The sequence below is a fragment of the Ovis aries genome, chromosome 2 (assembly GCF_016772045.2).
Source record: "Ovis aries strain OAR_USU_Benz2616 breed Rambouillet chromosome 2, ARS-UI_Ramb_v3.0, whole genome shotgun sequence".
NCBI lineage: Eukaryota > Metazoa > Chordata > Mammalia > Artiodactyla > Bovidae > Ovis > Ovis aries.
Window position 1 is genome coordinate 52,392,624 of NC_056055.1, and position 22,376 is coordinate 52,414,999.

Consider the following 22,376-nt stretch of genomic DNA (forward strand, 5'->3'; position numbering starts at 1 on the left):
CCCCAAGGGAAGAAGGTTTGGCTTTCTGCCCTTCCACGGACTAGCTCTGTGGCTTAGGTGAGTTCCACCTGGTCCCTTCTCTCCCTGTGAAGATAATTAAGCTCTAATTGCTTCTCCAGCTCTGATCTCTGGAGAGGAGAGGCCACTGTGATTCAGGTGAAGGATGAGGCCTCTTGGTGCTGAGGCCAGACACTCATCACTTCCATTGGCTTCTAGGCCTGCCCACCCAGGGGTAGGGGATGAGTGGGTCATCATCACTCCTTTGCCCCCACCCCAACGTGGATGGAGGAGGTGGCCATGCCCCTCTGTTTTTGTTTCAGGTCCCAGAAACCATGGCCAGAAGATCTCTCATCAGATGCTTCCTTCTGGCTTAAGAAAGTTAGGTTTACAGGGTGTCCTGGAGACCTTAGAGGATCCAATAGGCTTATTTCCATGTGTCAGACCTTGTACAGCTAGACAGATTGTGGCCCAGAGAGGGGAAGGGGCTCATTCAACTCAGTTCACAGAGCTAGGACTGGAAGCCAGAGTGTCTGACTCCCTCTACCCTCTGGCTGCAAAGGAGAGGTGGCAATCTGGCTTGTCTTCTGCTCACGTGGAATTTATGGTGGTGGTGATTTAGTTCCTAAGTCATGTCCAACTCTTGCGACCCCGTGGACTGTAGCCTACCAGCTCCTCTGTCCATGGGATTTCCCAGGCAAGAATTCTGGAGTGGGGTGCCATTTCCTTCTCCAGAGGATCTGTGTGACCCAGGGATCAAACCCACATCTCCTGCATTGCAGGCAGATTCTTTACTGACTTAGCCATCAGAGAAGCCCTTGAACTTTTAGGAGCTGCCATCTTTACAAAATCCATTGTAAGAAATTAGATTTGTGCCTACTCACTCAGCCAGCTTTGTTATCTGGCTTATCTTCAGCTTTAGAAAGCTCCCCTGGTCAGCTTGTTCCTTACTCCAGCCAACTGAAGAAACAGACTCCAACCTAAAGGGGCAGGCTGCCTGCCAGGGTCCATCAGGTGGTTAGGTATACTTGTGTATTGGGTAGAGTATGTCCCTAGGAGCTACGGGATGTTCAATGACTGGTCGCTGAGTTTGTCTTGTTCGTGGTAGCTGCCCAGGTATGGCCAAGGCCCTCAGCTTCTTGCACAGGTCAGCATTTTCTGTTGCTGGAAACTCCCTGGAGGGCGGGGGTTCGGGGGGCCTCTATCTAATATTCTATCCTTCTGGGGACCATCAATTAATATATCAATTTGTTGGGAAACCCTGAAGAAAATGTTTTAAATATAGATTTGGCCTGGAACTGGAAAGGATAAGACGAGTCTTCCTGTCTTTCCACCTGTTTTATACCTCTTAACAACTGGCTTTCTCACTTCCATATATTTCCAACTCATAACTGGGCTTACACATAGCTTTGACTTGCCGTAGTCTTAATTCAAACTCATAGCATCCTTATTTTTTCAGCCCCACTGGTCAATTCTCTCTGTATTTCTTAGCTCAAATTCCTGGTCCATGGCCAGGCTAGAGATTGGCTGCCATGAATCACATGTCCACTCTAGTCCTGTCAGCTATGAGACGGTAGGTCACGTGATTCAAAACAAGTCTACAGGGGAGGGGTTGGAGGTATTCAGAATCTTGAGTTACCTAAGATGGAACTCAGAGTTATTGATTACCTTAGTTACTGGTTAAGAATCAGGCACGAGCAACTTCCCTGGTGGTAAGACTTCACCTTCCAATGCAGGGGATGCAGGTTTGATCCCTGGTCAGGGAACTAACATCCCATATGCCTTGGGGACAAAAACATAAAACAAAAAACCCAGAAGCAAGATTGTAACAAACTTGATAAAAGATTTTTTTAAATGGTTCATACCAAAGAAAACCTTAAGAATCAGGCATGAATCACATGGGAGTAAGATATTACACTAAAAAAGATTTTATTACTGTCCCTGGGTGAGACGAAGGGCACAGCAGAAGCCTGTGTTCACAACAGAGACGTTCAGGAAGCACGTCTCAAAGACTGGCTCGCACAGACTCCTGGCCCTGCTATCTCACTACCTGGAGATGCCGTGGTTTCAGGGACACACAGCTTGGCCCTTCTCACCTGGACCATATGGAGTCCTGATTTTAGAGGACTTTGCATAGTTTGAGGCAAAACGCAGAACTAAGTTAGCGCCTCTAAGCCCCCGCATGGGATATCTCTTTGGAATGCTTGGGCCTGTGACACATTCCTGGAGGAGCAGCAGCACAGCTGCAGTCACAGCTGCCAGGAACAGGCTGGGGCTCCCACCCTGTGTGGGGGGAGGGCACAGGCTGGAGGGCTTCCTCTGGGGACTCTGAGTGAGCTCACCCTCACCCCCGCCCTCACTGACTTCATCATCCAAGGCTGCTTGGCCAAGAGCCCAGGCAGAGTGAGGGGCTTTCTCCCAGAACAGGCCCCGGGCCACCAGGCAGAGTGGGGGATGGGTGAGTTGCAGGCCTAGCCCTGCTCCCTAGAAACCAAGGTGGTGGTGGAGGGGCGGCATAGTGAGCTCTGAAATGCCAGAGGATCTTTAGAAAAAGAGGGTGGGCCAAGGGTGGTGGAAGATAGAAAAATGCAAGGAAGTCAAGCTTTTTTCTCCATTTGGCAATCCCACTAGAGAATTCCAGGAGGCGTGCAGATGACATCATGTCTTACAACTGAGAAATCTCAGTAATTCCATGAAATGGAGTCCCTGCCTACCCTGTATTTCGGATGGAAACCGCTTTGTATTTACATGTTTAAAGCTGTATTTTTGTCACATTTAAATGAGGATTTAATATTCTTAAATATCTACCAAAAGTAGATTACAATGCATGAAGGTCCCATAAGATGAACTTCACTTTCTCAGCATCACAAACAGTTGGAATACAGAAAGTCCAGGGATTAGGGATGGATATAAGTAAGAAGGTACAAAAAAAGTTTGCTTTAAAAAATTTTTTTAAAGTTTAAAAATTGAGTTTTTCCCCTCAAAGTCCAAATAATTGCAGCCCAGGGAATCATTGAGATAAAGGCTTTGTATGCTCATTTCTTTGATGAGAATGATTTTATGCACAACTGTCTAACCAAGTGCGTGTGCAAGAGACTCAGCATCACACACACAGCACACACACCCACAGGGACAGACACCCAGCTGAGTTTTGTTGTTCTAGGCACTTCATATCCAAGTTCTTAAGTCTGCCACCTTCCCATTCCACTGGACAAATTACTTCTTTGGAGGCAGGACATTTTCCTCAAAGAAGCCTTGGTTGACGACATTTCCTGCTGGGAAGTATCTGGCCACCACAAAAGAGGACCCGTCACTTGCAGACGCCTTCCCCACTCCCATCTTCTTTGTATTCTTCCATACCATGGCTGTGAAGTGTCCTGTAGGAACAGGCATGGGGAGAGGGAAACAGGCTAGTTAGCAAAGCCTGGAGAATGGTGTTCCAAGGGACTCTTGAACTCCTGTACCATTCTGCCATGCGGGGGGAAGCTTGATCTTCAACTGCCAATCAGAAGAAGGAGATACAAGACACTGACTAATTTTCGAACACATTGGGTCCTCTCAATCAGCCAAATAGACCCTACTCATCTCACTATTCAATGCTCAAAAGTTTCATGGTCTCCTAGAGATTATGGCAAAGCCCAGTGACCTCAACAATTAGAAGGTCACCCTACTTGGCACCTACTTCCACCCCTCGCCCCAAACCACACTTTCAAGGTCACCAACTATCTCTGTGTTCCTTCCCAGTGGTCACTGGTTGTCCTCATCTTACTCATCTCAGGAACATTAATAGAATAGATTCCTGCCCCTTTCAAAGGACTCTCCTCTTTTGGTTTCCTCTCTTGGCATTCACCCCGCATCACTCTCTTCCTCCTCCTCTTGCATCTCACTTGTGAATATTGGAGGACCTGCATTTCCCAAGGTTCAATCCTGGGCTCTCTTTTCCTGTTGCCCTCTTCACACAATTTCATCTTTCCTTGGCTCCCAAATATCTTTGTCTAGCCCAAATCTCTCCTCTGTGTTCCAAACACAACTACTTACTTGACATTTCCACTGGGATGACTCACAGGCATCTCAAATTTAACCTACCCAAACCTCACTCTTAATTTTGGTCTCTCCCATTTCCATGACCAGTACCTCTGTGCACACAATCCTCAGGGTTGCTCTGCATTCCTCCTTCACTGTCATTTCCCCAAACACTCATTCAATCCTGAAGAATCATAACTTCAAAATACATCTCTAGTCCTTTCATTCCCAAAACCATGGTCTTAAGCATGAACTTTTCTCTCTTGGATCACTGCAATAGCCTTCGCCTGACTCTCCAGCATCCACCCTTGCTTCCTCAATTTATTTTCCACTGATGTAGCCAGAGTGATCATTTTGAAACATAGATCATATCTGTTTACTTCTCTACTTAAAAATCCTTCCATTGCTTCTAGTTGCACCTAAAATCAAAATGAATGCTTTGGTCCAGTGGCCCCCTTTCCATCCCTTGAACACATCTAGTTATTTCTTACTATGGAGCCCTTGCACGCACTGGCCACTGTATGCAATGCTCGTCTGATGACCAGTGTTTTCTTATCCCTTAGGTCTTGGCCCAGATGTCACTTGTTCAGAGAGGCCTTTCGCAATCACTCTCATTTCCTGAACACCTCCCTCTCAAGACGGCCTTACTGTACTGGTTCCCCCTCACAGCATTCTTACCATTTGCAGTGATATATTTGCTTGATTACTTGCTAAGCACTTGGCCCCTTCACTAGGCTATGAGCCCCATATGGGCAGGAACCAAACTGATTTATTTATCAAAGTATGTGCAGTACCTGGCACAGCCTGACACATGGAATGTGAAATAAAACTTTGTGGAATGAATAAATGGAATGAATGAATGAAAGGCATATGGAAGAACCAACTTGGAATAAGTTCTGCCATCACGGGAAGTGCAGGCCTTGTATGTTTTGAGCTCTTTGAGACCCAGACAAGTTAGAGCCTCCTTCAGTTCCCTCTGCTCTGAGCCACATAGCTAAGTTCCTTCTCAAGCTATTGCTGGCCCCTCCAGATGCTTCTGTGGCTGCTGAAGCCTCCCGGCATCATTCTCCCACTGCTCAGGCTGCCTGCCCCGCACTCACTGGTCTTTTCCAGCTGCTAACATAGCTTAGCTTCTAACCCTGCTCTTGTTTTGGGGTCAAAGAACTGATGCTATAATGTACTCTTTGCTCAATGATCATAAATTCTCGTCTCCTGGGAGCAGAGATCAGGAGTTCATCCTTTTCACCTTTACTGCTGAAGATTCAGAGAGATCATTTGACAGGTCTGTGGGATATTTACTTCCATGTCACAGTATGGCATTCATTTTCTAAAAACAACCCTAAAGAGATTATGTTTCCTCTTTGAGAGCAGGCACCATATTTGTCTTCTTGACCAGTGGGCTTGGTACACAGTAGATACTTAATTAATATCTGATGAAGAAAGAAGAGACAGAGGGAAGGAAGAAGGAGGAAAATTGTAATCAGAGTAGCTAAGCTCCCCACTGGGTGGTTAAGAAAGAGGGTAACCACTTTATACTCATTAAGATGGATATTATTTTAAAAAAAATAACAAATGTTACTTGTTGATGGGGCTGATGGGGAGAAATTAGAACCCTTTTGCTTTGCTGATGAGAATGTAAAATGGTGCAGTGACCGCGGGAGACAGTATGGCAGTTCCTAAAATAATTAAATACAGAATTACCATATGATCCAGTAATTCCACTTCTAGGCATACACCCAAAAGAACAAAAAGCAGGGATTCAAATATTTGCACACCAATGTTCATATTATTCATAATAGCTAAAAGGGGGAAAGAAAACAACTGCCCATGGATAAACAAAATGAGTAGAATAGTCAGATTTGTGGAGAAAAGTAGAATAGTCGTTACCACGGCTTGGGCAGGGGGTGGTAGGAAGGGATAGGTGTTATTGTTTAACGGGTTCAGAGTTTCACTCGGAATGATGACAATGTTCAGGAGGTGCACGGTGGTGACAGCTGCACAACAATATGCGTGCACTTCATTCCAGTGAACCGTGTGCTCAAAAATGGTTACAATGGAGCTTCCCTGGTGGCTCAGTGGTAAAGAATCCTCCTGCCAACGCAGGAGACGTGGGTTTGATCCCTGGTCAGGAAAGATCCCACATGCCTTGGAGCAACTAAGCCCGTGCACCACAAGCGTTGAGCCTGTGCTCCACAACAAGAGAAGCCACTGTAATGAGAAACCTGTGTATCACAGCTGGAGCGTAGCCCCCGCTCGCTGCAACTAGAGAAAGGCCCGTGCAGCAAGGAAGACACACCACAGCCAAAAACAAAATAAATAAAATTAAAAAAAATTATAAAACAGGGTTAAAATGGTAAATTTATTTTAAGTGTATTTCACCACAAAATGAAATAAAGAAAGGAAGGAAGGAGACAGGGCTGGTATCCACACTCTTCCAGTCAGGGAAGAGACAAAGTTTCCCATTGTGTCTTGTATTTGGTAAGGACTAAATAAACATTCATTGATTAAACTGTTTTTCTCCTATAGATGAACTCTATTTTTATAATTTAAAAAATTTTATTTATTATTTTTATTTGGCTTCACTGGGTCTTAGTTGGAACATGTGGGATCCAGTTGCCTGAACAGGGAACCTGGGCCCTTTGCATTGGGAGCTCAGAATCTTAGCCACTGGACCAGCAAGGAAGTCCCCATTTTTATAATTTTAAAATTTAGGCATTATTTCTTTGTCTACATCTCTAAAAGATTTGTGATTACTAAATTCTTTATGAAAACAACCAAACATAAACACTAACCTTCAGGGCTGCTGTGATCTAATCAAAGCAAGAATTAAAAGGAAACAAACATTAACTACAGTTATGCATCCTGACCATTTACCCTTAAGGTCATGTTAACTGTTGCTCAATACACCCTGAGTCTCACCTCAGAAAAGAGGAAGCACTATTTTCCAATTCATCCTTGGTCCTTAAACTTTTAATCACATTTCTTTCATCTCCAGCTCTTCAGCAGCTTTGCCAGGTGTCACTGCTTCTATGGACTGTCTTTTCATTAAGGCCCACACCCTTTTGCCCACAAAACTTTTCTCCAAGAGACCACATGCTTTGGCCACTGACCTACCCACTGTCTCCATCATCCAGACAAGGAAGAGCTGTCATTTATCCACTGGTTGCCAAGAAAATGATTACAGACGCCACATGCACACCAGCAGTATGAATGTCCGTGGAAGCCTTTTCCAAACAGATAAAACTCAATCATCTTTCCTCTGACTTCAGAGGTTTCAGTCTGCACACGGATAATTAAGCCTGGGTATTTAGAGATGAATTAGAGGACACAACTTCCTTAGCAACCATCAGATACACACTGGTTTCTAACCCTAAATTACTAACAGCTTCCTTCTTTTTCTTTTTTTTCTAAAAGGATCACATCCTCTTTCCTGCTATGAACCCAAACTTTCCAGAATATACATCTGAAAAACACATTAAATAAGTTACAGTATATCCTTGCAAGAGAATAAAACAGAAAGCTCTTTCCCAATTGATATGATACAATCTCTGTCAATCTGCTGTGTGAAGAAAGCAAGTGTGAAAGAGATCATCTACCTGACACCAGAGAATAAAAAAAGGAAAAACCACAAATGTTGGTTTGAATGACTCTATAGGATACACAGAATCTGGTATTACTGGTTGGGAGGCAAAGCACTGGAAGCCAGGGATGGAAGGAAGACTTTCCACCTTATACAGCTTGCAAATCTCATGTCATATATACGTATTACTTATTCAGATTAAGTCAGCAAGCCTATGCATTAAAAAAAAAAAAAAGGCCCAAAATAAAGGAACTGCAAGAAGCTGTTTCTCTCAGTAGAAACAGAATTGTGTCCTTCATCACAAGACTTTGACCTGGGTAGGGGTGGGGTGGGGTCAGGGATATTTTGAAGGCTCTTTCACCTACAACATGGGCCCAGGTCAGGGACTCCCTGAGCCATGATGCAGTGAGAAGCAGCTCTAGGGGTGGCTGATGCAAGGGGGACAGGCCTGCGCATTTTTAAGAGTCTTGCAAAACCCCTGCTTCTATCACCAGCCAAAGCTGTGCTCCTGTCCAAGGGTCAGGCTCTGTGTGACCCCAGGCACTGCCCACTGGTGCCTGGGATGGAGTAGGGGCTGTTGGCTCTAGGCTTTTCCTCTTGAGGGGTGGGAGATGTAGGATAACAGACAAGACAGAGAGTCAGTGATCATGGAAAGCTGAGACCAATCCCCAGCTCTGACACTTGAGAGATTCCTACCTTGCAGCAGGGACCATGGAAAAAGCATCAAATTGAAGATAGAAGGTAAAAAGTCTTTTCCTCTTTCTGGGCCTCAGCTTCCTCCTCTGCAAAATGGGTGGAATAAAGCTCCAGCTCCAAAAGGTATTGCAGGTTACATGGCCGTGGAGCCATGTACTATCAAGTGGCGTGTACACACGAGCAACACCAATAACTTGCTCTGACACATGTGTGATTGCTCGTGAATCTTGCTCACAGGATGAAATAAAACATCTTCTGGACATTGATCTTTATGAAAAGAAGGCCAGGTTCTGCCTACACATTGTTAATCACTGGTAGGAGGTTGTCATTGTTTCTGCTTCACCTCTCAAATCTAATTACCACAGAACCAGCAGTTCTCTCCCAGGGCCTGGCTGCAGCCTCCTGGTCCTGCCCCATAGGACTGATAGGAAATGCCTCGGTTCAGATGCTGCTACCTCTACCCACACGATTGCAAGAACCGCTGCCCCAAAGGGTGAGCACAAACCACAGGAAATGGTGACTGGCTCTGAGAACATGTCACTTCCTGCTTCTGAAGAGTCCTGCAGAGGGTGGGAGGCTGTAAGTGTCTCCACCCATGGGTGGGATGGGGTGGGGTAGAGGAATAGCGGGATGGACAGAGAATCCTCTGTTCAGTTCCTCTGGTGTCTTCTGGTCAGAGAAACTCCCAGCTCCTTCGAAACCATCCTGGGCCCTGGGTGGACGTGAGACAGTTCTGAGGAAAGACGAGCCTGGTGAGGCCTGTGAGGGGTAGGGGGAACCCAGAGCGGCTAACCAGGGCTTTGGTAGGCTAACCATTCGCTGCTCACATGGGAGGTCCATGGGAAAGTCTGGATGGTCCCATGGCCGGCTCCCTGAATCTAAATCCCAGCTCTCAGAATGTCCCATAAAGGCCACTACCTTGTGTCTCTCCCTTGGGGACAGGGAAGGACGGCGCTGACCCAAGTTCATGCAACTCATAGTGCCAGAGCTGAGACTAGATCCCAAAATCTCTGCATTCCAAGCTCACCTGAACCACAAACTAGTGTGTAAAGGAGAAGGGAGAATACTTGGGAGGTTGTGAGGAGTGGGTATGGGGCGGGGGGAGGATTTGAGGGCAGGAGGGAGGAGGGTGTTAAGACCAGGGGAAGAGTCAGTGGCTCAGTTTTCCTGATGGCCCCAGGAAGCCACTGGCAGTTTAATCAGAAAAGCAGCATGGACAGAGAAGGTCTTAGAATACTCTGGCTCCTGGAGAGCAGGCCCAGAAGTGGGATGACCGATGACAAGTGCTGAGGCACCACTCCTGAAAAGACACACTCAGCAGCTTTTACAGTCCACAGCCTCTTCATGCCACACCCCAGTCACCTGAAGAATGCTGAGCTGCTGGGGCAGGAACCGGCAGCTTGGGTGCTCTTGGATGGAGGGGTGTGTGTATGTACGTACGCACGTGTGTGTGTGTGTGTGTGTGTATGTGTGTGTGTGTCTGTTTTCAAAGAGGTGTGGATGGTTTTGCCCTCTGGGGAAAGTCAAACCAGAGAAATATGGAAGAAGTAAAACAGAAGGAAAGTGATTGATTTTTAGGGGGTTAGTTCCTCTGAAGTCAGACCCAGACTGCAACCCTACTCCGGGCCAGGTCACTGCTGTGTCCACATCACTCACCTGTCCCAGAGGTGAAGCCAGGCTGCTGAAAGTTGTAGTTCTTGATCTCACTGTACCATCTATCAGCCACCTCCTTTCCTGTAAGGAAAAGACACTGCTGACAACTCAGCAGCATAATTAACCAACTCCCTATTCCTTCCATCTCCCATTAGCTCCAAAGCACTCATCCCTCAGTTAGACATTTCATGAAGCACCAATGGGCTGACATGGGGACTCTTGCCCGTGAGCACATCCAGGCTGAAGGGAGGGCTTTCTTGGGGGTTGGGAACAGCCCTGACCTGAGGTCAGGGGGCCTGCATCTGTGTCCCTGTCCTGCCACTAATTCGCTGTGCAATCCTGGGCAAGGCCTGCCCAGTTCTGGGCCTCTATACAACAGGGCTGAATGCAGCATACTCCAAGGGCTTCTAACAATGCTGTGAGCTTTCGGGAGACTCTGCCCTCATCCCACCGCAACTCTTGCTCCTGAAACATCCACAGGAGGAAGTGTAATTGGGCTGGTGGGTCAGGGTCTCTGCTGCAGACCTCTTCCTCTGCCAGAAGGAGAGGTCCTGGAGCATCCACTGGTCATAGCATTCCCCTGGGAGCAGTTGAACTCAGGGCCAGAGGGCTAGGAGCCTTGGGCCTCAGGGCAGTAAGTCTTGAACTTTAACAAGTGCATGAATCACTCTTGTTAAAATGCAGCTTCGGACTCTGGCAGATCTAGGTAGAGCCTTGAGTCTGTCTGCACTGCTAACACATTTCCAGGTGCTGTGGCTGATCCATGGACCACACCTGGAGTGGCAGGGCCTCTGAGAGCAGTGGGAAGATTTTCAAAATTACTGATGCCTGATACTGATTGTATCAGTGTCTTTGGAGGAGAGATCAGGCACTATACTTTTTAAAAGCACCACAGAAGATCCCAGGGTGCAGCCAGGATGGGGAACTGCTGCCCTAGAGACCACCCACCTAACCCCTCTCTGTAGGGATGGGGACACTGGGGCCAGGGAGGGTAGCAGACTTGCTCAAGGCTCCACGGGGAGCCATCGTGAGGCTGGGAGGGAGTCTCATCTCCTGCTGGCTCTTTCCGGCCCCCTTCCCTTCTTCCCATCCAGGCCCACAGCCTGAGTCTGGGGAGGGTCTGTGGGCCTCGGGCTCCACCCTCCTCAGGGGCAGGCCCACGCTTCGCTTCTCGCTTCTGCTTCTCGCTTCTTGCTTCTCATGGAGAGCTCTGCCTGGAAACATAGAGGCTGTCCAGGGAATCCCTGGGGAACCCCCAGGAATGTGAGGCCAGGGAGGGAACAGTCATTCTCCTGCAGGGGAGGGAGCCAGTCAGAGCGCGAGGTGGCTCTCTCCAGCATTTTTCCTAAAAAGCCACGCCAGCCCTATCAGAGCCAGGAAGCTCCACAATGTTTGGTCAGTGTGGTGGGATCACCATCCAGGCTGTGACCTTGGGTGAGGAATTGCCTTTCTCATTATTATTACTTTGTCCAACATGGAAAAAAGCTCTATTGCACTTTTCTCATGAAAACAGTTAATACACAAGCACTGAAAAGACTTTTAGAAGAACGTGAGGAAAGTAAAATTCTTCCGTAACTGGGGGTGCTGCAGTGCCCACAGGGTCAGGCTGAGGCGCAGCACACAAACGGTCCTTCCCCCGCCCCCACTCTCAGCAGGGAGTTCTTCTGAAGAAGGTGCGGGGGCAGGCAGTCTGACTCATCTCTGTGTCCCTGGCACTCCGCACAAGCCTGGCCCTGAGCTGGCCACTGGAGCCCTTGTGGTGAACTGCAGTCAGCCCCTGGGGGCAGACAGAGAGCTCTGGGGTTCTTTTCCCTTTCTGGGCAGGTAGTGGCATCGTGGTGGCACTGTGAGGGCACTGGGGCCAGGAGGAGCCTGAACACTGGATGCCCCAGGCCCAGCTCAGGCAGTGGGTGGGGGGCTGAGGAGTGACCCACCTGTCTGATCGTAGGATGCCCATGCCAAGTTCTCTCCACACTGGCCACGACTGGACTCTGGGCTGTGCTTGAGGATCCTCGTGCTGGCCAGGGCCTCTGAATACCTGCAGGAGTCCACGGTGCTTCCTTAGAGCGCGTACAGCCTAGGGAAGCCTCAAAAGTAGGAGCCCTAACCTAGTGTGGCTGAGCTTCCGTCCCTGCCCTGGGCTCGTGGAGGCAATCAGGAGCATCACACCTGCATTGCTTCTAAGCCCCTGCTCCAGTTCCACTCTACAGAGGAGCAAACTAAGGCTCAGAGGAACATGGGACCCGCCTAGGTAAATGGCAGAGGGGCTAGTCAAGCATGGCTGTGTTTGCCCCCCAAGCCCACATCTCTCCTGCATCCTAGCGCCCATCCATGACTGCAGCAGCGGCAGCACCATGAAGGGCCTTGGGCACTGGGGGGCACTCACTGCTGAGCCTCCCGGTTGAGCTTCTTGCAGAGCTTCAGTGGGGGGACACCATGCTGCTTCCGGTACTCATTGTGGGCCTTCAGGACCTCGTCGTTAAACTGCTTGGAGGCTGCAACGAGTTCAAGATGGAGACCATCTCAGTGAGGAGAAAAGAGCCACGGGAAGTAGGAAAGTACCCTGCAGGCTTCAGAGCACGGCCCAGCTCAGACCTGAGGCCACAGGGCCAGGCTTGCTGCCCCAATCTCTGCACACCAACACCCCCAGAACTATTTAGGGCCCCATGGGGCATGTAAGGAATCTGGGTCTTTATTCATGGCAATGGGAAGTGACTGACTGGGGGAAAGGGGGTGAGCTAAGGAGACCTCTGTTTCTGGAAGACCCTGCTGGCTGCTGAGTGGAGGATGGGCTGGAGGCACAGAGCAGATGGAGAGAGGGGTACTGGACAGGGAAGAGCAGGACATCTGAAAGAAAATGTGTGAAGGAGACTGGATATCTCAGATGGGACCTATGGTGCATACTACGGGAGGACTGGGAAGGGCTGGAGATGGGAGCTCAGAGAGAACAGGCCTAGGCCTGGCTGGAGTGCAGGGGTACCTGCACTGCCCCAAGACAGAGGGACAGATGGAGAGAGGCGGACTGACCAGGGCAGGACAGCATCAGGAAGTGGAGAGAGGGGGGAGTGTGGGGAAAGAATGCTGTGGTGTGACCAGCTGGCCTCAGCAGTGAAGGAAGGTGTGCCCAACTGGGTCACAACCCCAGAAGCGGCAAAGCCAAGGGGGCTGGAACTGGGAGAAGAGAAGTGGTGAAGTCAAAGGTAGGCCAGGTCAGTAGTGGACAGAGGTCTTATCAATTTGAATCTCAAATGGAACTTCATCTATCCCACATCCTCCATCCATCACTCATCCATCCACCTATGGATTCATGATGTAAGCAGCAGCATCCAATCACCCATCTATCATCCATCCAACCCCAACTCATCTATCTGTTCATCTGCTCTCTGAGTATGTCCTCTGTGCCAAGTCCCATACAATATGCCAGAGGTTTGGACAAGTTAGCTATGTCCTTCCCTCGAAAAGCTCATACCCAGAAGGGAGAGAGTCTTGAAAACAACAGCCAACAGTGTGGCAGGGTCAAGGTGCAGGTGAGCACAGTTCAAGAGGAACTAGGAGAAAAGCAGCCTAACATGGTTTGGCCTGATTTGAGGCCTCACAGATGTCTGAATAGGAGCTGGCCAGGCTAAGACTCTGAAGGTTGCTGACCTCAGCCTTAGGAATCTGGGAGGACCCCCTGCCATCACCATAGAAATGGTTGAGTTATGTGTGAGGGCCACAGGGGGTCCACAGAACTGAGCTAGTCCCCTCTGGCAGGAGCCTGTCCCTGAAGCCTGCTGTGGGCAGAGGGTGTAAACCAGAGGATGAGAGAAGCACCTCTCCATCCACTGGCCCGAGTCACCATCACCAGCCACCTTTCTCCTCTGCGGTCTTGTCCCCCACAGGCCGTGGAGATGAACCAGCAGGGGTCCTCTTCCCCTCCCTCAGGTCTCCTGGGCCTTCAGATTGAATCCCATTGGGTCGCTAGGGGACTTGAGGGAAGAAGACCCAGGGCTTGCCCTTCGGAGCTTTGGGCTAGACACTGACCAGGAGAGGGAAGGAAACTGCAGGCCATGCCAGTGGTGGGCAAGTGGTCACAACCTCCACACTCTGGGGACTGGTGGGGCAGTCTGGTGGGGTCCAGTCATAGTAATGGGGAGTGGGACAGGGCGGGAAAAGGATGCCAAACGCCAGGATCTGGGCGGTCTGGATTGACAGGCAGAGATGGGGAGATGCTGTGACCAAGGCATGGAGGGGAAAACCATGGCCATGGTAATGGGTCATAAGGCAGAGGGGGGAGCTACCACCTGAAGTCCTCAGGCCTCTGTGGCCGAGAGACCCGCCGAGAGGGAAGGTGCTGTTGAATGAGTACAGGGTTTCAGATCTGCAAGATGAAAAAGTCCTGGAGATCTGCTTTACAACACTGTGAACACACTTTACTAAAAAGTGGTTAAGACGGTGAATTCTGTGTCATGTGATTTTTACCAGAATTAAAAAAAAAGATTTTGGGGGACTTCCCTAGTGGCTAAGACTCGGCACTCCCAATGTGCAGTGGTCAGGGAACTAGAACCCACATGTCACAACTAAAGATCTCATGTGTCACAACTAAGACTCAGCACAGCCAAATAAATAAATATTAAAAAAAAATTGGGGTTTCACATGTTACTCTGGATAATGGAGTCACAGAGGCTTTTAAAGAATATCTCAGGTGGAAGTGGCAAGAATCACAGCAACTCATGGGGACCACACTGGAGCCTCACTAACAGGACGCTAAGGAGTCAGCAGGGTGGCATGGTGGCCAGAAACCCATGGGCTCCTGGGTGATGTGCTGCTTGCCCTGCACAAGCCAGCGTCCAGCTGCAATTCTTCACCTGGCCCAGCCCCCACCTTCCATTAGAGTCAATGACAGTCTGAAGTGTGTACAGAGGTGGTGATGAGGTGAAGAAGGGGCTGGATATGTGGTCTCATAAGGGATGGTAGCAAGAACTGGAGAAGATCATACTTTGGAAGATGTAGGACAGGACCCTGCTGAATTCTGGGGCCCCACAGGGCAAAGTTGGGAACAGTGGGTAGAAAGTCAGGATGACAGATTTCAGCTCAGCCTAAGAAAGATCTCTGTCTCCAGCAAAGCTTTCCAAAGACTGAAAGTGCTACCTCACATGGTAGTGAGCTCTCCAGCACTGGGGGCATACAATTCCTCTCAGAGGAATTCAGGCAATGGAGGCCCGGTCAGATGACTTTTAAGTCACTTCCAATCCTGAGGGTGAGGGTGAGGAGGCAAGATGACTGACTGAACCCAGACTTGCAGGAGTTCAGTGTGTGTGTGCATGCAAGGGCGAGTGTGGGTACACACAGAGTGGCAAAGGGGCTCTGAGTGACAGGCCTGGCTAGGCCCATCCTGAAGTCCCTTCCAGCTCCTGTGTACCAGGCAGGCCACGGTGACCACAGATGTATCAGGGAAGGCTCCCTGGAAGAGGTGAGGAGGAGGCAAAGGTGCAGAAAGAACCAGGATTGCAGGGGTCTGGAATAAATTGTGCTGTGAGAAAGAAGTGGAGTTAAGGGGAATGGGGGGGTCACTAAGGCAAAGCCAGTTTAAAGATAGCCCTATGTGATACAATGGACCCTGGACTGCTCAGGCCCTGAAGTCTCCTTGGCAGAGAGGGACATATAAGGCTGCTAAAAACTAGGTCACAGCATTCCCAGAATGTGGGAAGTACTGAAACAAAAAGTGAAAGTTCCAGCACCAGGGTTTCTAGGAAGGGGTCAGCAGGGTCGCCCTCTCTCCCTGTCACTGACTGGAAAGCCTTGGGGCCCTATAACCATACCCCTGGCTGACACAGGGGTTCCCTCCCACCGCAGCAGCCAGTCCCAGCTCAGGTGGCTCCTCTGAGCAGAACCCAGCCCCAGGGAGGCAAGATACCTCCCAATGACCACACCCAGCAAGAGACTCACCCCCTTCTGTAGAAAGACCTGAGGACAGATAAACACCAGAAAAAAGAGGTGTCAAAGAAAACCCACCCAGCCCCGCATCAGGCAAGGAGAGACCTCAGAGTCACCCCACGATGGGGGAGGGAGGGTTATGGCTTCATTTTGTAGGAGGGCAAAAGAGCATTCTCAGGTGGCTTAGTAGTAAAAAAAAAAAAAAAAAAGCCCATGTGCCAATGCAGGAACCGCAGGAGACATGGGTTCAATCCCTGGGTTGGGAAGATCCCCTGGAGGAGGGCATGGCAACCCACTCCAGTATTCCTGCCTGGAGAATCCCATGGACAGAGGAGCCTGGTGGGCTATAGTCCAGGGAGTCACAAAGAGTCAGATGTGCCTGAGCACACACGCTTGCAAACTGAGGCTCAGAGAGGTCATGCAGCCTCAGGGTACCGGCCTGGAATGAGGGAAGGCCTTCCTTTTGCTTGTTGGCCAACCATTTCTGGGTGCCAGGCCTGGGCATCATCTGATTTACTTTTCATCACCTTTGCTGGAGCTTTCACCATTGTGCCCATATTTTGGATGAGGAAACAGGCTCAAGAACATACTCTGTCCACGTTCCCACAGATGGTCTAGGGGTAGGCCCAAGAGGAGGGGAACCCTGCCCTGAACCCCAGCCCACTTCAAGGGTCACCAGACAGAGGAAATCACTGAGAAAAGAGGGCCACCAGACCCATGAGGTTGACAGCTGCCTTCAAATCTGCCTTCCTCAAAGAGGAGGAAGAGAGAAGAGAAGAAAAGAACTAAGATTTCTCAAGAACCTCCTCTGTGCTAAGCCCTTTGTAGACAGACCTGCCCGAGTCGTCCCAGAGGAAAGCCAAGGGCTCTGGAGAAGAAGCTCCAGGGGGCACAACTGGGGCTTGAGGTCAGTGCTGCTGGAAGGGGCTGCCTGGGCCTGGCTCCTGTGGCCGAGGGGAGGGGGCAGGCCAGGGCGTCTCTGCTAGGTGGAAGACAAAGGCGTCTTGGGTAGGGCTGGACTAGGGGCTCTCAAAGGTCCTTAGGGCAGAGCTTCTAACTATGGAATAAAGACTCTGAGGAGGTCCGTGCCCCTCCTCCCTCACAACTGTTGGCTGAAACAGGCCCCTCCCTCAGCATTCGTCCTCTTCTGGCCTCCCAGAGCCCAGCTGACTCATTTCTCAGCCCTCTCCCAACTCCCCAACAAAGAGGCCCAGGACAGGCAGGGGCCAGAGCAGGAATTATGAACAGGCCCCTTCTGTCCCCTGGCAAGAGGCTAGAAAGCTTTTGGGGCAAAGCTGGTTTTGCTAGTTTATCAGGAAGGAAAGAATAAAAAGCTGATTAAAAAAAAATAAAAAGAATGAGTTCCAGATGGGTAGCTTTTTCAGCCTGGGTTCCAGGACATTCAAGAGGCAATTCCCAGCCCTGCCTTTTATTAGCTGTGTGATCTTGGTAAAGTTGCTAAATCACTCTGTACCTCATTTCTTCCATACACAAAATGGGGATAACAGTATCTACCTCACAGGGTTGTGAGAATTAAATAAATCAATCTTTGTAAATGCTTTAGATCAGATCTGGAACAAAGTGAACAAACTATAATTCAACTAAATGTCACCTATAAATCATTACTGTTGGGCAGAGATCCATTAGCCTCCTGGCTTTGGGGGAAACTCCCCTCCCTGATTTTAATGGGAGCAGGGCTGCTGGTATTTAACTTGGTCTTTGATGACCTTTTTCAGTACCTCTGAGCTCAGGTACTTACTGAGTGAAAAAGTGAGTACAAGAACAGATGAATGAGATTCTCATACCAGCACTGAGGAAGCCTGAGGACAGATTTCTTCTCATTAAGACAAGGAAATTTTGGTCTTTGGGAGGACATGTGACTTGCCCGAGGTCCCATGGTGAATCCACACTGGAGTCAGATCCAAGAATGTCCCTCCCTTGCCCTGGATCTCACACACTTTCCACCTTACATACTTCTTTCTGTCCCTAAGCAAGAATGACAGGGTATGCCTTAGGCTGCCCCTGTGTGGGCGGATGATGGTCACGGAAGAACTGAAGGAGGCAGGGCAGGGACAGTGCTTGTTTTGCCAGCAGAGAGGCGGTCTCTCTCCAGTCCTGCCCGCCGCCACCCAGACCTGCCTGCCATCATGCTGCCCTGTTTCCTCATCTGTGTGAGAAGGAAGCCTAACATCTGTGGTTTTCAAAATAGCTTCAAAGCAGGGAAACCCTTTTTTGAACCTTTCTTTAGAATCAACAGATGAAAACAGAACTGTGGGGACTAACCTGCCCATGCAGCCTTCCCCTGGAGAGGTGTGAAAGCCCTGCTCTGTAGAAAATTCCTGGATAATTTGGTCCCTGGAGGTCTTTTTGCTCTGATGACCTTGGGCTGGGAGATGTGGATCGAGGGACAGTAAGATTCTTAGCGATAGAGAGTGTGTGGCTGTCCTTCAGGGCTGGAGTCCAGGCTGAGGAGCAGGGTGACAAATGATCAGTGTGGCAGACAGGTCAGCACCCAGCTGGGAAGTCAGAGAACCTGGTGCAAATCTGTTTGTTCAGGGTGTGAGCTTGGGCAAAGTACTCAACCTCTGTAAATCCATTCAGCTGATAATAAGGGCCTCACAGGCTGTTACAAAAGTTGATAACACATATGAAACACCCAGCTTCAAGCCTGTCACACAATAGGAGCTGAATAATTGGCAATCGCTGTTATTAGGGACAGTATTAGAGGCTTCCACTGAGCCCCAGACTGTTGCCTTTCTCTGCTCAGCTGCAAACTGAAGCCCAGCAGGAAGATGCGGGCCAGGGGCTGGACCTAGGAGTCTCTGAACACTGGACTTCCAGAATTTAAGCTGTGTTGGTTGAGACACTTTTCCAGCAATGCCTACTACCCCAGTAGTTCTGCTGTATATCTGAGGTTAAAGATTAAAAAGAGATGGGCTCCTGTGCAGTGATGAGGAAACTGAGGCCCAGAAGAGGCAAGCTCCTTACGAAGGTCTTTATGGAACCACAAAGAGCCCCTCTGTGGATGCACGTCTGTGATGCTGCCTGTCCTTTGGGCACAGACAGTCTCAGGCTGGTGGCCTGGAATGACAAGTTTGGGCCTGTGTAACCCAGAAAAGCAATTTTCTCTTGGGGATCCTTAGGGGAGCAGGATACTATCCAGGGGGCTCAGAGTCTTTGGAAGGACATGAGTAGAATGCATGTGGCTAAGGGCCAGTATTCTGGAAGTTCCCCAGGTCTGTGGAGGTTAACGACGGGAAGGAGGCGGAAACTGCCTGAACCGGCTCTAACTTGCTTTCTGCCACCATCCTGGAGACTCTGCATCTCCAGTTCTAGAAGGTGTCATCACCTTCCTGCACCCAGACTCACACCACTGACCTTTCTTTCTTATTCACAAGTTAGTCACCAAGTCTGCTTGAGGCTACCATCTTGAAAATCCACCCCCTGGAGAAGGAAATGGCAACCCACTCCAGTATTCCTGCCTGGAGAATCCCATGGATGGAGGAGCCTGATAGGCTACAGTCCATGGGGTCGCAAAGAGTCGGACACGACTGAGTGACTTCACTTTCACTTTCACTTTCACCAAAAAGAAATATAGTCTCCTATTCACTTCCTGCAGGTCCTTCTTTAGGACATCTGCATGTCTAGTCACTTTTTATGTAGTCATGTAGGACCTATAGCCTTATTTCCCAATTTTAGAAATAGAATTTTTTTATATGTAGGTTTCCTGTCTAAAATTTTAACATTCTATTCATTTTGTTTTTGCTAATTTGATACCACTACTGCTTCTAGAAATTTCATTTCTTTGTTGCTTATTTGTATAACTTTGAAATAAATCTCTCACTCCTTAGACTAGAAGAGTAGACCTCCGTGAATGTCATCTCCCCTTTCATAAGTGAATTCTAACTTGTCAGTAAAATATTTTATGTTCATTTAATGCTTAAGTGAAGCTGCTGAGTTGATAAAATCTTTACTACATTTGGAAAAAAAAAAAAAATCTATCCCTGCTTCTTCTCCAGTCCCTTAGATGTTTCTGTTATCTCTTGCTTGAGTAACTGCAATAGTTTCTCCCTGACCCCTACCTCCACTCTCTCTCCATCTGATCCACCCTCCACCCTGGAACAATTCTGGTCCCACAGCTTTTAGATCAACACCTTTCAGTCCCCCCCCCAGGTCTCATGGAGAAGGTCCAAAGTTCCAAGACACTCAAAGAGTCTGACCACCTCTTCCAAGAATCTTCACTGGATGCTTGGGAAAGAGATCCACTCCCCACCCCCACCCCACCACAAGCTCCCACTGCTCTTCACCTGCACCTGTCTTGTGGCATGGATCACTTTCCACCTCTTGCTAGAGTGTAGTGCCTGTCTTTCCCCCAACTAGCTTTCTGATGCATTTCATAATCCACCCAAACACTCCTAAAGACAGGGGCCATGCCCTCTGCAGCACTAGGTCCACAGGTTGATACAGAGGTGACAAATGATGGAAGGGAAGAACAAGGGAAGGAAGGAAAGATGGAGGAAGGGAGAGACAGATGGATGAACAGAGAAAAATGGGCATTCAGCAGTTCTGGAAAACTGTTTCTTAGGAAAGAAGCCAGAAACAACTGATTAGCATGTAGCTTTAGATAATTTGTGGACTTTCTCCTAATCTGTAGAGAAAGGGACTAATTTCCCAAATAGGGATTTCAAAGGGCCCTCTCACATCTGCCATGCTTTCCCCCACACCCCACTAGCCTGTCCTTTAACTGCATAATAACTATGCTACCTTTCCAGTCTGCAAAAGACCCTGGGGATGATACCGGCCATTTTCTTTGTATAAATGAGGAAACAGGCACAGAGAAGGAAAGGGCTTTGCTCAAGATCACACAGCAAGTGGTTAGCAGGGCCGGGGCTGAAAGCCAGAGCTGCCACTACAGATAAGGCAGGCTAGGCCCAATGCCAGAGAAAGTCACTTACTCCAACATTGGTACCTCAGAAGTAGAGGACAGATTCAGGAAGAGATCCACCATCTGAGGCTGACAACCTCAACTTTCCATGAAGTGGGGCTTTTGAACTCTGTTCAAAATCTGTTCATTCAAAAGCCTCCTGTGAGGCATGAACTATGCTGAGATAGACATGGCTTCTGGCTGTCAGAAGTGAGGAGTTGGTGGGAAGCAGGTCTTTGGCTGGGTAAAGTCCCAACCTGATAGCCGGGACGGCTGCAAGGAAGAAGACACCAGGTCAGGAACTGGGGTGCGGTACTAGTCTAGGTTTTGAGCCTGGAAGGATGGGGAGGATTTTCAATTTCACCGAAGTGGGAGAGCCGAAGTGCTGGTGGTGGTGGTGGTGAACGCTGGGAAGGGGAACTCAGGGGAAGGATCCAGTGCCAAAGCTGAGTGCAGAGGCAAGAAAGGGGTGATGGCAGCTCCCTGAGAGCCCCACGGTGGAGCTGAAGATTGTGTACTCTTTCACCTGCACACTATGGGATGGAAGTTGTTCGGGAATAACAAGAGGAGATCTGGGTTTTAGAAAGTTCACCGTGGCAGCCACCGTGGTGAGGATGGGCAGCTGACAGGTCAGAGAAGGGGGAAGCCGTTGTGTGTACTCCTGTGTAGCCTGAGTCTGGCACGGGGTGGGAGGGGGTGCTTAGAGGAGAAGGCACAATGTCAGAAGAAAAGGATGCTCAGAGCTGTCTTTCGCAGGGTTGGTCCGGGCAAGCTGCTTTGCATCAAGAGATGCTGTCACAGTTCTGTGGCTTTTTCCAACTCTAACCCTGTCCTGAAACAAAGCAAAAGCCACGCCTTGGCCGGACTCAGCGCTAATCCCATCAGCGCCTGGAAGACCTCCCTGACGCAATCTCTGGCTCGCAGACAGGAGGACCCTCCCTCTGTCTCGCCTTCGCTCCCTCTCTCCCGGTGGCCCGACGGCCACCTCGGCTTCCTGGCTGCCCCGGAAACTGCCAGCTCTGTGAGCCCCTCCATCCCGCACCCTGCGGTCCCACAGCGCGGCAGGAGCCGCGTCGCCCCGGCGGAGGCGGTCGACCCACTCCCCCTGGGGATCCAGCCAGCTTCGGAAAGAGTGACAGCGAGGACCTCGGAGCCCCAAACCATCACCGCACCCCAGTTCTACTGGCCCGGCGGGCTCACCTGATTTGCCCATGGCAGGCTCGGCGCGCTGCTCCGCTCCCGCTGCGCTGCGCTGCGCTCCCTCCCGGCCCGGCGCGGTTCAGAGCTGAGGAGGAGGAGGCCCGGCGGCTACAGCCCCTCCCCCGGCGCCGCCCGGCCCCCGCCTTATAAGGCAGCGGCAGCTGCAGGAGGAGTTGCCAGGGGCCATCCCGCCGGCTGCCTGGAGGAGGCACCGCGCCCCGGCACCGCGCGGGCCTCTCTCCGACCCCGGAGAAACTTGCCCGCCTGGGGCCGCTCAAAGCTCTCCAAGTGCGGACGGGAGCCCAGGCTACTGGCCCCGAGCTGCCCCTCTCCGGAAACCGAATGGGGGTGAGGAGGGAAGCCCGTGCCTTCTACACAGTTGGTAGA

The 22,376-nt window shown here is 49.9% G+C and overlaps 1 protein-coding gene across 1 annotated transcript; it reads right to left on the reverse strand.

Annotated features, from left to right (window-relative positions):
* Positions 1–2,930: 2,930 nt before the first annotated feature.
* Positions 2,931–22,076, reverse strand: GLIPR2 (GLI pathogenesis related 2). The gene is made up of 5 exons (XM_015093150.3): positions 21,990–22,076; positions 12,336–12,444; positions 11,884–11,987; positions 9,953–10,030; positions 2,931–3,374 (listed from the first exon to the last, which is right to left on the reverse strand). Exons 1-5 carry the CDS (start codon positions 22,000–22,002, stop codon positions 3,214–3,216), a joined length of 465 nt encoding a protein of 154 aa, XP_014948636.1. The 5' UTR covers positions 22,003–22,076; the 3' UTR covers positions 2,931–3,213.
* Between the last annotated feature and the right edge of the window lie 300 nt (positions 22,077–22,376).

Excerpts from the sequence above, each read along its gene's own strand:
- GLIPR2 (XM_015093150.3), bottom strand. Across the intron at positions 10,031-11,883 it reads GGCATCCTACGATCAGACAG|GAAAGGAGGTGGCTGATAGA; the intron begins GTGGGTCACTCC and ends TTTTCCTTACAG. Across the intron at positions 3,375-9,952 it reads TGGCTTCACCTCTGGGACAG|GACACTTCACAGCCATGGTA; the intron begins GTGAGTGATGTG and ends CTGTTCCTACAG.